General features: G+C 40.1%; 1 protein-coding gene across 8 annotated transcripts in view; it reads left to right on the plus strand.

Moving 5' to 3' along the window:
* Positions 1–17521, plus strand: part of pam (peptidylglycine alpha-amidating monooxygenase) — a 55786-nt gene that overhangs the window by 1054 nt on the left and 37211 nt on the right. For 5 of the 8 annotated variants that reach the window (XM_079600201.1, XM_079600200.1, XM_079600196.1 and 2 more), the window contains exons 2-4: positions 11627–12029; positions 12473–12593; positions 14369–14426. In XM_079600201.1, the coding sequence (XP_079456327.1) occupies positions 11944–12029; positions 12473–12593; positions 14369–14426 (265 nt within the window). In that variant the 5' untranslated portion in view covers positions 11627–11943. Of the gene's footprint in view, positions 1–8377; positions 8516–11626; positions 12030–12472; positions 12594–14368; positions 14427–17521 lie in introns of those variants that run through there. The other 3 variants (XM_079600199.1, XM_079600203.1, XM_079600197.1) reach the window with 3 other exon arrangements.

Genomic DNA, 17521 nt, shown 5'->3' on the forward strand with positions numbered 1-17521 from the left:
TATGGAGATGGTGGTGTTTTTTTAGGCTTTCTGACCCCAAGACTTTAAGAAAATATAGACACATCCTCAGGAAGATTCATAACATCTTTAGTTGGAACTTTTTAGTTCTAGCCCTGATGATGGATATGGGGATTTTCAATGCTTTAGCTTTCCTTACTGCCACTTTCTATTTTGTGAAGCTCAACTGCTGCACATCAGAAATATATACTTTGGTTTTCCTCATTGTGATGGATGATTCTGGGAATTTGGCCTTTGTGTTTCCTCTTATTTATACTTCTGTGAAACAAGAAGTCATAGCTGGACAATTTCATGGTCATGGTCATCCATATGTGCTTTGTAAAACAAATTGTAAACTTTAATCCATTTTTAATACGTTATGTAAACGTAGGGTAGACCAGGGACGGTTGTAACACCTTGAATTCCTCCCATCAGAAACAACCTAGAGTGATGACACTCACTGTGCTCATGCTTAGTTAGTTTCCCTCCATTCTTGCCAAAAAGGGAGCCACATTTGAAACTTCCTGACGGAGTTATCTACAAAAGGTTGTTTTTGAGTAAAAAAAAAAGTATTTTCTTTCTGATGTACTTTTTTGGATACTGTTATAAGATCAAATGTCTATGAATTCAAACAATTATTATTTAGAATCACTGTTTTTGTAAGCTAAAAATAAAAATGGCTAAGAAGTGTCAAACTTGCAGTCAAGCTAGCTCACATGAGATGAAAACATGGTTGGTGTTACTGGGACTGTCCCAGTATCACCAACCAAGTGTCATTTAGGCCTATATTTTAAAAACTAATCAAGCAAAAAAAATAAAAATTCCCTTTAATTTGCTAATTAAAAGTAAAATGAGCACTGTGCATTGCAAATTAAATGTAAAAGTTTAAATGTAAACTTTTTTGAGGTGTTCTACCCATTAAATAATTTTCTTGCATTATAATTTGACGGTTGCACCTCTTTTTTTGTCATGTAGTATGAAAAAAAGGTAATCATTACTTAAAAACATGAAATTAATAGTCACAATAACATGATTGATAAATAATATTTTGCGTATATGATTGATTCATTATGTATATTTTAGACACGTAACCGTGGAGCGACTGTATTAAAATCAATTTTGCAACCTGTACATATTTCATAAAACCACTTAAATAGATTGTTTCAGCAGATTGAAATTTATAATATAATAAATTGGTTATTCCAGTATAAATGGTTTTTAATGTATTGCTAAAAATGGCTAAAAGTGTTACAACTGTCCCTGGCCTACCTTCAGTTCAGTTGGAGCTCTCACCTGATGAGTCAGGTGTGTTAAAGGGATAGGCCTAGTTCACTTTGAAATTAAATGTTGGTATGTTTTATCTTACCTGAAGTGCATCCAAGATGTAGGTGTCTTTGTCTCCGCAGTAGTTTACATTTTGATATTTTTAGGTCAAACCGTTCTTGTCTGTCAGTCATATAATGCAGTATATAGGCACTGTCTCCAAAAGCATGCAGAGAAAAGTCCAAATTAAAAAATTCCCCATCGTAAGTGCACATTGATGGCCTAAGACACGAAACAAGCAGTTTGTGTGATAAAACCAACAGTATTTATATAGTTTTATCTCTTTTACACAACCACGTCCATCTGATCTGTTTACTTAGTCTGCGCAAGCGCCGCAGAGCGCCGGAAGGCTCCGGAAGTGATCTCTCTCTCGATCTGTACGTCACTCATTGTTTACACCAGAACCTATGCACAGAACAGAGATTGTAGGTAGGACGGCTAATAGAAATGGTACTAATGGCTTATCCGGGATGTTTAAACCGATGTAAAAAAATACATTTACATAAGCTCGCGCGATCACTTCCGGCGCTTGTGCAGACTACGTATAGCGGCACATAAAAACAATCTATAGACCGCTAAGGAGCTGAGTGGAGGAATAACTTCTGTGACTCGTTTTTCTTTGAAGCTTGCATGTTGTTTTATTTTGTTCAGGTTTGCACCGTCAACAAAATATGTGCTCCAGCACTCACCCCCATTCTTCCATCCAAACACACACACACAACAGGTGTTTTAACCCCACTTAATTAATGACACACCCATTATCATTTGGTCTCATGACTTTCCCATTATATGGCTCCTACACTAAGTAAACAGATCAGCTGGACGTGGTTGTGTAAAAGAGATAAAAACGATATAAATACTGTTCGTTTTATCCCACAAACCGCTTGTTTCGTGTCTTAGGCCATCAATGTGCACTTACGATGGGGAGTTTTTTAATTTGGACTTTTCTCTGCATGCTTTTGGAGACAGTGCCTATAGACCTGCATTATATGACTGACAGACAAGAACGGTTTGACCTACAAATATCAAAATTTAAACTACTGCGGAGACAAAGACACCTACATCTTGGATGCTCTTCAGGTAAGATAAAACATACCAACATTTAATTTCAAAGTGAACTATCCCTTTAAATAATACCCCTTTTCCACCAAGGCAGAGCTGGTGCTGGTTCGGAGCCAGAGCCTAGTTTCAAATCGGTTCTTTGTTTTTCCACCGCCAAAGCACCAGCTCCGAACCAGTAAAACTGGTTCTTAAGTAGCACCAAATCATTGCAGGGTCTAGAACGGAGCCAAGTAAGAACCGCTTGCGTCAGGGGCTGGGGGCGGGGTTACCGTGACCAACAAGACGAATAGAAACTTGTGACCGCCATTTTTAAATAGCAGCTAGTCGAGCTAATAGCAGCTCGATTATAATATCCGTCTATGTAAGTTACGGCGAGCTGCACGAACGCGTTGGATTCCGATGTATTTTTGCAATCCCATGAGCATCCATAGTATTGCAACGTCCGTTATTGTTGATGGCTTGTTCGAGATGCATCGGAGCGGCGAGGACCGATCGGAGCGGCGAGGACCGATCGGAGCTGCGGTAGTGTTTGGAGAGCATAGGACTCCTTGTGCTTTTAGATCGCTATCGCAGTGCTTTGATGGCATCTGCAAGAAGCCGATGCATCTCGAACAAGCCTGGCGTGTTTGTGTTTGGCGCTACCGCACTAGCGGTTGCTGGGCAACATGAGACGTATTGCAGTGACGTAAGATCTGGCTCTGTTGTGGCTCTCTAGCCGGTGGAAAGGCAAACCGGTTCTTAGTAAGCTCGTCAGTCGAACCAACTCTGAACCAGCTCTGGCTCTGGCTCTGAACCAGCACCCGGTTCTTGTTGGTGGAAAAGGGGTATAAGAGAGATAGACAAAATGTGTGGATCCCAGGACCAGGATGGAAAACCACTGATATTGGGTGTTTCCCTTCCACTTCAGGGCTGTGTTCCAGTCCACAGACACGCACTTGCAAACTCCCCTAAGCACTTCCCCTCGGGGAATCCCTGCCGCCATTTTGAAGTGCGTTCCACTTCGTGAAGTGGACGAGGGAAGTTTATATGGACAGACCCTCGTTCCCTAGATTTTGACCGAGGTAACGCGTCTACTTCATATTTACACTTCAGGCACCTATATGTCCCACAATGCAGTATGACTGTGACTTCACCACAGATCTCGCACAACAAACAACTTGATGATATAGCAATTATAATTTTTTACATTTAAAACAACCCAAGCACAACTATATACATTTTGGATGCTGCATTAAACAAATTCTTAAAGGGGATTTAAAAAAAATAATAAATCAACTCCATCGCTGACTCCAAGTGATCAAGGGCTTAGGCCGTTCCAGGTCAGGCCAGTGCAGTGTCCGCCAGTAGTGGCACTCGTGCAACGCAAGCAATGACGTACATCTGAGTGAACGAGGCGGAGGGAAGTTGGCGAGTGAAGGGCATGACCATTTTGGACTGGATCGCAGCCCAGGTCTTGTGGTCTCTACTAATGAGCTGATGAGTTAAATCAGGTATGTTTGATTAGTAAGTGTTTTACTTACTAAAAACTGCTTTAACACTGCTTTAAAGTGAGAAGGTGTTATACATACCTTATGCCCGGTACACACTGTGTGATTTTGTGCTGTTGTCCCAGACTAAAGATGACCGATCGTGTTGATTTCTTTGCTCATGGCTCCTCAACAGCAGTCCTGTGTTGTACAGCGAGAGAGGTTTAAAGACGGCTGTTGTCACGGTCTCGCGACCACAGATAGCCTGCGATAATCACATTCATATTCTCCTCTTTCACTTCCTCTTTTTCTCAGCGAACATAACCACATTTGCCAAAGCACAATTCATCTTGCTCCATTTGTTCACCACTAGCTCATGCGTGATGACTGTTTATTCTTCTATACTAACTTGTGTCGTAGCCTATGATTCAATAGGTGTCATCATCGTACAGTCTACATGCATGTCGTACCCTAGTTTATTAGATCCATGTCGTACAGTGTGATTTGTAATGACCTTATACGATTGCAGAAATCACACAGGTTGTAGCTGGTGTTACACAAAAAATGTCTCGCTGATTGTAGCTGTTAAGATTTTTGTATCAATATATAGCCTCTTTCGTGCTGTTACTTTGTGTTCCCTTTTAAAAACAAACCAACATGAAAATATTGTTGCATGAACAGTGAAGTCTTAGAGAAAGAGAGAGAGAGAGAGAGAGAGAGAGAGAGGAGGGGGGGAGGGGGGGGGTCTAGAAAGCGAGGTTAATTTACCATCACGAATACCATGAACTCTCGGTTGATTAACCCAAAGCTTGCTCACTCGAGGTATGCAGGTCTCAAAACCTGCCGCAAGTCCAGTCAACCTGGAGTATGAAACTCAGAGTTTCTGTGACCACACAAAAGGGCTTTTCACACTTGAAATAGTTAACCCTGGGTCATTTTAAATCCTGGGTTAAAGGGAATCCTGGGTTATCTTTGTTCACGTTTCACACTGCTCATAATTTACACAGGATTAGCAGTTAATCCTGGGTATTCATAAACTGCTGTTTCACACGGCTGTTCCTAAATCCTGTGTTTACGTCCTTTTTTGCATATGTGCAATGTCAAGGCAAGGCAAGGCAAGTTTATTTATATAGCACATTTCATACACAGTGGTAATTCAAAGTGCTTTACATAGAAGAAATAAAAATAAAAATAATTACATAGATAATAAAAGAAATAAGAATAATTAAAACAGTTTAGAAAATAAAATACGGTGCAAACAGTCGGACGAACAGTGGCACAGTGCTCATTCAGTAAATGCAAAGCTAAGCAGTGGTAATTCAAAGTGCTTTACATAGAAGAAATTAAAATAATCAAAAGAAATAAGAATAATTAAAACCGTGTCTGTCAGTGTCACTGATTGGACAGACGCAGCACGTGACCTGTTTACATGGACTCTAGCGTTACACGTCCTCAAATTACACATTGCTGACTGTAATATCAAGTTTTTTTCTGAGTGAAAGAAACTATCAAACTATAAAGGTAAGAACGATACGGTCTCTTCACTCCAATTGTCGCATTTTCCATCGCCGTTTGACATTTTTACTTTTAGGCTATTCGCAGAAACGACTGTTTACATCGCGCTGTGTTTCCTTGACTGCTCAAATTGCGTGAATATAAGGCACATGATTGGTTGTCGGTTGCTAAGCATCTAGTTGTAACATTCTTACACTGCATCGTTTCACACTACAAGTTTCGCAACGCAATGCGGAGTTAACACCGCAAAAGCTGTGCTAACCCTGGAGCAGGGTTTCATAACCCCGGGTAAAAAGCTGTGCTAACCCTGGAGCAGGGTTTCATAACCCCGGGTAAAAAGCTGTGCTAACCCTGGAGCAGGGTTTCATAACCCCGGGTAAAAAGCTGTGCTAACCCTGGAGCAGGGTTTCATAACCCCGGGTAAAAAGCTGTGTTAACCCTGGAGCAGGGTTTCATAACCCCGGGTAAAAAGCTGTGCTAACCCTGGAGCAGGGTTTTATAACCCCGGGTAAAAAGCAGTGCTAACCCTGGAGCAGGGTTTCATAACCCCGGGTAAAAAGCTGTGCTAATCCTGGAGCAGGGTTTCATAACCCCGGGTAAAAAGCAGTGCTAACCCTGGAGCAGGGTTTCATAACCCCGGGTAAAAAGCAGTGCTAACCCTGGAGCAGGGTTTCATAACCCTGGGTAAAAAGCTGTGCTAACCCTGGAGCAGGGTTTCATAACCCCGGGTAAAAAGCTGTGCTAACCCTGGAGCAGGGTTTCATAACCCTGGGTAAAAAGCTGTGCTAACCCTGGAGCAGGGTTTCATTAACCCCGGGTAAAAAGCAATGCTAACCCTGGAGCAGGGTTTCATAACCCCGGGTAAAAAGCAGTGCTAACCCTGAAGCAGGGTTTCATAACCCCGGGTAAAAAGCAGTGCTAACCCTGGAGCAGGGTTTCATAACCCCGGGTAAAAAGCAGTGCTAACCCTGGAGCAGGGTTTCTTAAAATATCTACAAATACTCTCTGCTTATGTAATCCGCATGAAAGCATTCCAGGATTTTTCGACACAGAATGGACTTCAATGGCAACCATCTATCCCAATGTTCAAAGAAGGTTCAAATGTCCGTCTCAATGCAGCTTCAAAGTCTCGACACGATCCCAGTCGAGAAATAAGGGTCTTATCTAGCGAAACGGTCGATTTACTGCCCGACATACTGTAATTCCCACAAGAACCCGCCGTTAATGATCTGACCGTCACAGACGCCAATTTTGCCAATTCCTGTGGAGATTTTTTCTGCGACTAACCGACTAATAAAATCTTGATCGACTAACGTTTATTCGACTTTTATGCTTCTTGACCCTTTAAGACATGAATAACATGAGCCAAACTCTTCCAGTCTCAGCTTGCAGATACAGTGTTTGAGGTTCAAAGTAGGTGTTGTTTGAAATGAAGGCCATAAGCTGGTATTATGCAAATTTGTTACGAACAGGAAGTGCGACTGGAATTATTGTCGACTCGTTTCAGGCAGTTCAGAATCTTTCCTATTTTTTAGGAGACAATAACTCCATTTATCTGCACTTTGGTCTTTGACATTTACAAAGCGATATTACACACTACATGAAAGGTAATATCCGAAAAGCACAATAGGGGCACTTTTTATTACTGTAAGGCCGCTTTAAAACAATCTACATTGTTAAAAGCGCTATATAAATGAAGATGACTTGACTTGACTTTAATGCTGCTACTGAAACAATGCCTGCAGAGAAAGCCTTGCGACATCCCAGAGTCACGTCTCTCAACTAATCTCTGATCACTCTCAGTATAAAGTGTTTGTCACATGAAGCGCCACATGCTGTGTCTCATCCTTTGATGTTGTTGACACTATCTAAACGTTTGGTAACACTTTAGTTTAGGGTCAAATTCTCACTATTAGCATGAATATTACTATGATATTGTCTGTTTATTACTTATAATGACATATTAATGCCTTATTCTGCATGACCATCTACATCCCTTAGTCCACCCAATACCTAAACTTAACAACTACCTTACTAACTATTTAATAAGCAGTTATTAGGAGTTTATTGAGACAAAAGTCAGTTAAAAGTTAGTTAATAGTTAGTTAATAGTGAGAATTGGACCCTAATCTGAAGTGTGACCATATTTGTAAACACGGAAGATGAAAATTGCACAAAAGTCCCCAAATTAAGTGTTTCATGACCCTTTAAGCCATGCCATTTAAATTATTTATTTTCTGTGACTTAATGAACATCAAACATTTCATTAGTTACAAACATGTTTCTCTTGATTTATTGGATGTTTTACAGTAAAGAAATTATATATCTGGGATTTTAGGAGATTCAGACACAACAAACACTGTAATACAAGACTGTAATTCTGGATTGCTCTTGAATTTAAATACATGATCTTTAAAATAAAGCTCTTGCAAATTGAATTGTATCAACACAGACCCACCTTGAGTTCTGAAAGTGAGTGATGATTAATGGGATTAATGCTTAAATGCCATAAGTCAGAGTGATTTTAACTTTATTAAAGAAAACAATTAACCAAATTCCCCATGAAGAACTACATTACCCATGAGCTCAGAGAAGAGGTCCACCTGAGAAGCGGCTGTTACCATGGCAACGGACACTGCGTCAAAGAGCTCGGCAACCGCCCACCCCTGTGAAGCGTCGTCAATGATGCGGTCAGAGTCACTCTCCCAACATTACGCTATTTATATATTTAGATTTTAGCTAAATAATATTGTTTTTGCGCATGTAATCGAGCATTATAGTTTTGTTTCTCACAGTTGTTAGTCTCCGACACTGACTGCATGGGCGTAGCCACTGTTTTCACGGTGTGTTGCTGCGTATGAGAGCGAGCGAGCGGCTTTAACACTGATGGATCAATGTGGAGAGAGAGAGAGAGAGAGACTCATGGGGACGGTAACTATGGTAACTGATGGTGAATCCTGTGGGCGTGCAGCGGTTACCATAGTTACCTCCTCTGGTCTTGGGTGTGATGATGATGATGATGATGTCAACCAGCATGCTAGACTGTCTCTCTCTCTCTCTCTCTATGAATGAGTCAGGCAGACGTCCCTCGCTTTTCTCCAGTTCTCTCGTTTTCAGTCGCGCTTCAGATCTCCATGTGACGAGCGAGTGAGGTAGGCAGTCTGTTATGAATTTTTGTCTTTCTCCTTCTCACAGACTCTCTCGTTCGCTGTGTTACGGTGTGTTTAATGCAGAGAGAAGGCTTCGTGCTGTGAGTGGATTTATTGCGTGCCGTCTGGCAGGTTGATGATGTTTGCTGGATGATCAATGGCGTATGTTTGAGAAGGTGCAGGGATCATTAGATGTGTGTTTCCCAGAGTGGTGCTTGTCTCCCACCATCCATAATCCATCCTCATCAAAGAATGATTGGGTCAGATTTCTCTTACAGTGAAAAGCATCACGGGCTGATGAAAAGTAGACGTTTCCCTGGATTACAGTGGCATCTTTTCAGTTATGTGAGATTGTCGGCTGCAAGTTTTGCATTTCATAACAGGTACGGATGACGTGCAGACTTGCGCGTGTGAGATGATTCATACCTAGTGAACGCACAATAGATCATGCGCTTTTTAAAAAATATTATAAAATGGAAGATGGGGTCAGTCTGTGACGGCTTCAATGCTAATGTATTGTTATGCTGACCTTTTTCTCCTTTCTCACAACACTGATACAGTTACTATATCAGGAGCTTAAATATAATAGGCTTAAATAATGTATAGTAGCTTGATGAAGAGTTCGAGTGACCATTTCCCACTTATTATAATACTTAAAGTAAGAAGAGAAGGGCCGAGTTTTGCCTTAAAAAAAAAACCTTTTTCAGTCCTGTGTAATAATGAGAGATATTTCAAATTTATAGTCCATTTTAAATAATATAGTCTATTTCACAAATATCACCAAATACCGTCTGGCATAGTTCACAGACAACTGGAATAAACACTGGAAAGACAAAGGACAACTGGGAACCTCATGAAATCAAAATGAGCACAGAGAGTAATTAATGAGGCCGGTGTTTCATCAAGACTTCAGTGAAGAAGGTTAGCGGCAGTGTTGGGTAAGTTACTCTAAAAAAGTAATTAATTACTAGTTACTAATTACCTCTTCAACAGTGTAATTAGATTACTGTACTAATTACTCACTCTAAAAAGTATTTAATTACTTTTAATTACTTTCTAAATCCCATATCAACCTCAACCATCTGAATAATACAAGGATAGACATGAAACGGTTTTAATTCTTCCAAATAAATTCTATAAAATTGCATGAATTATCCTTAAACTGACCAAAAAATTTAAAGGGAGAAGGTTAAATAATAAACATATACTTTTTAACATCAGACAATAAATTGATGTTAAACCCACTATTGTTTTATATAGAATTGTTCTAGTTAATACCAGTCTGATCTCATGACATTTTATACTTATTTTACAAGGTGGCTACTTCGTACGAATTTGTACGAGTGAGGTCGTACGATTTAGCCACCTCATAAAATGCATACAAATTGCAGTGAGATCGGATTGATCTATACACAGTATTTAGCTCAATTACATTAGAAGTAACTGTAATTAAATTACAGAAAAATTAAGAGTAATCCCTTACTTTACTTTTTAGAGGAAAAGTAATTAAAGTACAGTAACTAATTACTTAGTAATTAGTTACACCCAACACTGGTTAGCGGGATGATGAGCACTCAAATTCTGCGTATTAAAGTGAAATATTAATCAGAAAACAAGACATTACTAATATGTTTGCTTAAGCCTTTTGGGGCGAGGAGGAAGCTTTTTGAGAAAAAAAGGTGTTCTTTTTTTCCTATAATGAACCTTTTATCATGGAAGAACTATTCCAGGCCATAAACAGATCACATGACATGGCTGTTGGTCCGGACAACATCAGTTTTTAAAGGATTTACCTCGTACTGTTTTGAACTTCCTTTAAATAAGATCTTGGAAAGCAGTGGAAATCATTCATGTTCCAGAAGCAGGGAAAGTTCACAATGAACCATTCAGTTATTGTCCCATAGCCTTCCTTGACAAAGTGTTTATGTAAAACCATGACGAGAATAATAATAATAATGGTTATTATTAATAATGGTTAATGAACCATGTATGGATGATGGAGTCCGATCACCTTATAAGTGATGCTGATGTGCGATTGCTGTTTCTTAGATTTGGAGAAGGATTTGATGGAACTTGGATGTACATTGTTTTGTTTTCACAGCTGCCTACTTTTATTGATAACTCAGTGTTAATGCTGGGTAATTTAATGTCACGTCAAGTCTCCTTCGTTTATATAGCATTTTTTACAACACAGATAGTTTCAAAGCAGCTTTACAGTGATAGCAGGAAAGCAATGCAGCAAAGTTTGTTCCGGCTGTACAGCAGATCTAGAGGAATACAACATCACAGTCCTGCTTAAGTTCAGCGATGGTTCATTTCTGTTGTAAAAAATGTCTTTGCATTTAATTCCCATGAATACATGACTTGTAGAGGTTTATTGGTTAAAAATATTGACATTTTTCATGCCAATTTATTTCTCTGAATCCTTTGAAGGAATCTGAATTTGCTTTGTCTATTTGGGTGTGCATTAATGTTTTGATCATCATATGGCCCAGAAAGACCAAACGGCTCCCTGTCAATATGTTAATTTCCAACAGTGTCTGTCAAGAGGATTATTTCAGCGATTAGTTCAGCTTAGATTGAAAGACTGTAAGCCCGTTTCTGAAAGCCTTCCAGTTCTTTCCCGTCTGGTTGTTTTCTCTGCCGTTTATTCATCTTTCTTTGGTTAGGCCTCATCATCTTGAGACATCTGCCATTACAGAAAGGATATCAGTCATGATTAGCGTGTAGCGTCTGTTTTTGCATCCCATTGACACTGACTGAACGTGGGCTTATTGTGATGGTGCGCTCAGGATAAACACACGACACATTGAAAATGCCTCACATAATTCCCAGTGAAGTGACGTCTCCAGCAGCCTTTCACTGTGCACTCCTGACGGTCTCCTAGGGAGCAAGCCCAGAGTATTGTTATGGGAATCCTCTGTGATTAGATTATTGTGTGCTCTCTCACTTCTCCTCTCTCCACCCGTTCCCTCTTCAGAGACGGGCTCTGTGTGCATGTATATTTCATGAATGTTGGAAGAGCATGTGAGAATCGATCTCGCTCTTTATTCTGAAAGTGCCGTTTTATTTATTTATTTATCTATCCTCATTTTTTGACTGCTATTTTTGCAGGTTGTGAGAGAAGCCTGATGTTGCATGTGTGATATGCTCTGTCCGGCGTGAGCTCCAGAAAGCCTGTCTCCTCCTCCTCTTCTTCTTCATCTGCTTTGGTGGTCGTACTGTATCCGGACAGCCCTGGTTTCATTCAGCGTAGAGGCGACTGAGACGGTGGACGGTTTTATGGCACTTCTTTGAAGAGATTGAGCGCGTGAGGAGAGAATAACCGGAGCAGTGTTGCCGATGCTTATGGCGGCAGAGCAGGATTGACGCGGAAAACGCATCGGCTTACTTTCAGTTCTGTTGTTGATCGTTCTTCCATCCAGTCAGAGATGGGCATGCTGGGGTGCGGCGTATTCGTGTTTGCGCTCTTCTTTCAGTGCCACGGCATCCAAAACCCCATGGACAGGTTCAAGAGGTGAGCCATTTCCTTTAAATCAGCATGAAACGAACATTCAATCTGTTTTCGAAATGCTTGTTATTGTGAACATTTCATCCATGCATGTTTCATCAAAATGTCATCTTCCGGTGAGAACGACTGACTCGTCTCTGGTGACGCGTGTAAGACTTCTCCAATGGTTTAGTGCGCTTAAACCCCGCCCCCTCCACAGTCGACCGCAAGATCACACTCAGCTTTTACTAACACTCCCACATCCCCAACTGATGCATGAACCAAGGCCCCGCCACACATGTTTTCTTTTCCAATAATCTGTCACTTGGATGTATGTCACAATGCAGAAGAAATCGATAAGTGTTGTTAGTTTTAGTAAATTGATGTCTAGACTCAAATAAGCTCAAAATAGTAATAGCTTCCACATAGCACATTCACGTTGTTGTTTTTGTTGTTGTTGTTGTTGACAGGTTTCAGGAAAATGCCTGGTCAGACCCCAATGACTGCTCGAGGGCCAGGCAGCCTTTTGTCCTGTCCAATCCGTACAATTTTTCACTCGATATTCGCATACCCGGAGTAATTCCAACAGAGGTAAGAGTTCTCTACATCTTTGTTGTTTGCACATTTCATCTCTGGTTAGTTCTCACCACAGTTTTAAAAATGCTAAAAGTGGAGCGGAGGGGGGAGGGGGGACCGACAACACAGCGGCTTCTGATCAAGGCAGATATATTACTCTGTCACAGAGCTCAAGCTTCCCACACAAAACGCTGCCGTTCACCATTGCATGAATCAAAATGAGCAAATATATTATGATTTTGTAAGCTCATTGTACAAATACACAAGTACACACACATCATGTGACAGCTGTAATTTAATGCACAAATAAATCACAGCCATTTGCACTTGTGCTCTGCATCACACATATATATTCACGCCGTTGCATTTTGAAGCATCTGTCATAGAAAAGCCTGAATAATTAAAACAAGTGTCTTTTTTATAAGATAAGGACACACAGTCTCATGAATAATTATGAGACACCGATGAGTCATAGATGTACAGAAGGCTCTGTTTACACCTGGCATTAAGACCTGTCGATCTGATCACAAGTAGATGCCTGGATCAGTCCACTTTAGACTGCCTACTGACCTTATGTGTACACATTATGGGAAGCTCACTAGCCAGATGGGAGTTAGGCCTAAACTTTGTCGACTGAAGACCCAAGTTTGGTTCGTAGATGAAAAATGTTTCAAGCACAATGTTCTCTCACCATTCCTGATTTCTCTCACACACTCACAGCGTCTGGCGTGAGCTAGCGGTGCAGAAACTAAAGCTGATGCTCTCCGTGTGTGCGTGTCCGTCGTCTCCGGTCGCGCTCATATGTGAATTGCGCGAGCTTATTTTGTTAATTAAATCAAATGTTTTGATGATCTAAGTGCCATAGGCATAATTAAGATTTTAAATCCAGAAGACCAAAATAGTGCAAAAAAGCATAAAATTAACAATTTCCCCCTAAAATGCAGACAAGTATTGCCCCTGAAGGCACATGTTGTGTTTGATCTTTACTGGCCTCCAGATGATTCATTATCTCGTGGTACTAACAGTGTTTCTGCATGGCTAGGACCGTGTCTCCTCACACTGTGTAATGAATAGAGCTGTGCTCATTGCTGCAGATTTAAGCTACGGTGTTTTGTATGTCTGATGGTGCTGAGTGCACTGAATCGGGAGACTGGGAAGATTTGTCCAAATAAAGATCATATTACAGTGTTACAAGCAAGCCGACCTCAAAATGGCTGAAAAACAAGAAAATTAAAGCTTTGGAAGGGCCTATACATTTATGTGTATATATTCATATTATTTTTTTATATATCTAAAATAATGAATCCAATTAATGCAGCTTATATAATACTATGCATACAAACGTACAGTTTATGCAGTAGCAGTATTTATAATATAGTTCTCCTGAATCTTGTCCCACAAAAATATGCATTATGTACGGTAAATATTAACTTTTTAACATTACTATATAGTTGTAAATAAGAATTATTAGACATTCTTAAAATTTCTCAAACTTTTGACCATTTAGTTAATAAAACGTACAGTGTAATGAAGTTATGTGATGCCAATTATTGGTATAAGTATATATTTTGCAATACGTTATATGGTTGTAAGGCCAGACTGTTCCTAAAATTAATTTGAGACACACACTGTAGATATTGCTTAAAATTCAATGGGAAATGATTATATGACATTTCCTTAATGATATTTACTATGACAACATCACCAAGAATGCATTTTGTCTACATGGCCAGCAATGAATCTGTGTATGTCTGGTAGAAACGGTCTAATGCTTGTTTGTTTCTTAACAGTCTGACAGCTACTTCTGCATGGCTGTTCCTGTGCCCACGTCCCGCGAGGCCTACATAGGTGAGTGGATGATCAACAGTTTTAGATCCAGCCGCAAACATGAGAGAACGAGAACTAAGGCCCCATTTACACTGCATGGTTCAAGTGACCCAATTCCGATTCTTTCCTCTCGTGTGGCACAGATCGGATGTGACCGGCGAACGTGTAAGCAGGAAAAAAGCACATGGATTCCGATATTCTCAGATGGGTTTCAGGCCTCACTCATATGTGGAAATAAATCGGATATGAATCGGATACGTGCATTTGCGTGCGCCATGTAAGCAGACAGTTCGGATATTCCCCAGTAAATGCGAGTCGTACGTCATTAAAAAGGGGACGTCCACTCAGATAACTGTGATCGACTTTAATGACGCGATGGAGGACGAAGGCTCAACACTGGAGTTTTTCTCCGCCTTACGAGACCAATGTTTTGCTGACCTTTGAAAATAGTGCGGAAAGTAAAACACTGGATAATTAGAGATGTACGGATGCGCTCCAACGTCACCCGAATCCACAGCCAAAAACAAATCATCTGCACCAATAATTTTCTCTGATTTAAGTATCCGCACCCATTGGTCAAATTACTATTATTCTTATGTGTTGTAACGCGTGAGGATAAATTGATTATCATCTCCTTATACGGCGGACTCGGTGGCGGTTGATGCGCGCATCTCTGGTATAATACACTGATGAACGAGCGCTGCTTTTAAGTTAACATTTCTTTAAAACAAAATGACAGAATTTTATTTTCTTAATGGCATAAACAGGCTTTACTCCCTTGAAACTGAAACTGGAATGGAACATGCTCATATTTGAGAGAATGTAGTTCATATTTACGTTAATAATGATTTTTCATATCCACCCGAAATTAATCAGAATGTTATTTTTATTACTTGACATATCGCACTGTTTTACTTAATTTTCCGGGTCAGAGCGTCTACATTGGGTTGTTTCGGCAGTGTATAGTGTAAATGCAAATATCGCGGTCACTTTTAAAAGATGATGTAAGCGGGTCGAATATAGTCAGCAAATCGGAATTGCGCATCAAGACCTGCAGTGTAAATGCAGCCTATGACTCATCGCATGAACCGTCTGCAAATAGACCAGACTTGAGCCTGAACAAGGGGTTATGAGTTCTTAAATACACAATGAATGAAACCTGCCACCATTATTTTTATGAGTGCATATATGCACCGTCTTGTTTGGACAAGGAGTGGATATGAATTCACTCCAAGCATCACTCCAACCTGCATATCATAAGCTTGAATGGTGAATGTTAATCTGGTCAGGCTTTAAAGATATAATCTTGTTCAGGCCAGTCTCTCCAGTTAATATTCAGATGAGACTCACTGAGTCTCAGTGTCCTGCTGTGTGCTTAAGCAGATCTTTACACAAGTCACCCGGGCCAGTCAATCCCATGACACTGAGTGAGTGCTGGCTGCTTGTGTTCGCTGAGTTCACCAGCACAGTTCCACCTCGACGCTCACTGCCATTAAAACAAGTGCATGCTGAAGACCTTTGGTCGTCTTGTACAGCTGATCATGTACTGTATGGGTGGGGATGGTTTATTCAGGTTTTAGAGACTATCTGACATTCGTTTGTATATTCTTTATCTGAATACTTTTATAACATATTAATAATTGTAGTAGGGTAAGCGATGTACTGATGAAACCAGTGTAAATTTGTCAGCCAGAATAAGACTTTCATTATTGTTACTATCACAGTCGCCAGTCTTTCCTGCAGTTCTGAATCTCCATCGCTATGGCAAATGTAATCATATTTTACCAGAGTAAAATTAATGTGAGATTGCTGTATTGAATGTGATGAGATAACAAGACAACGGACGTCTGTCTATAAAACTGTCCTGTCCATGCGAGCTGCAAGCTAAACACACACACACACACACACACACACACACACACACACACACACACAAACACGCCAAAAGATGACTGGTGCTTTTAAAGAATTATTCAGATTGACTAAAAAAATCAGGAGTAACTGGTTTGAATTAGGGATGCACAATATATCGGCCACAATATCGGTATCGGCCGATATATGATAATTTTTAATATTATCGCTATCGACCCGATAAGAAAATTAGTCCAATATCTTAAAGCCGATAAATAATGTATTATTTCCTTCAGCTGAGACACTTCAGATGCGCACTGTTCATCGTGATGGGTTTGATTTGCTTGAAATATGATTGAAATCACTTTGAAAAAGGAAAATACAGTTCAGTGCAACATGTGCAGCGCAAATCTGTCATATCGGCTACATAAAATTATCATGAGAACATTATAATTGTGTGCTTGGGATGGTGAGTCTTTTGTAATCAGGCTCTCAAAATTGTTTATTTTGATTTATCGGCCATTATATCGGTTATCGGCTTTCAAATATAAGGAATTATCGTATCGGCCAAAATGTTCACATCGGTGCATCCGACGAATCGTTCAGTGAATGAACCGAATCAACCTCTCACTAATTACTTATCTCACTCACTTGTTTTATCATTACACTCAACCATGAAGAAAGTTGAGGGATTGTGAAAATGAATGAATTGTAACTGTTGACTGGTTGTGTGGAACTGACTTGTTTTGAATCTGTAACTGTGCATTCATGTGTTGTGATACATTGTGGTGGTCTCCAGGGAAAGCAGGTCCACCCAGACTTCTGAGAGATACATTATGTCTGTCTTGCTATCGCCATCAATCAAACATCCCATCTATTATTCATAACCACAATAGAGAGAGAGAGAGGCCTTTCCTGAAGATATCCATCACTTTTAGGACAGCATATTGATGTTCGCTGTGGTTTATGCCAGCAAGCAAACCCTTTCAAACTCTTCACAGGGGTTTCATGCAAACCTATGCTGTTTAAAAGATGATTTGTTTTGAAGTTGTAAATAAATCAAAGATTATTGGAAAATTTCATGTTTAATTCATTGTGTTACTTGCCATTTTATTGTTATTATTTGTGAAATGCACCAGCGATTTCTGAGTACCGGTACACATTGTCTGAGGATTTCTCCAGTTCTCAGTGTGTGATCCAGGGGTCATATAGCTTGTGCCAGATTTGCGAGTGAGATCTTTTAAAGAGAGCTGACTCTACAGTAG

Source organism: Phoxinus phoxinus (genome assembly GCF_949152265.1).
Source record: "Phoxinus phoxinus genome assembly, chromosome: 23".
Classification (NCBI taxonomy): domain Eukaryota; kingdom Metazoa; phylum Chordata; class Actinopteri; order Cypriniformes; family Leuciscidae; genus Phoxinus; species Phoxinus phoxinus.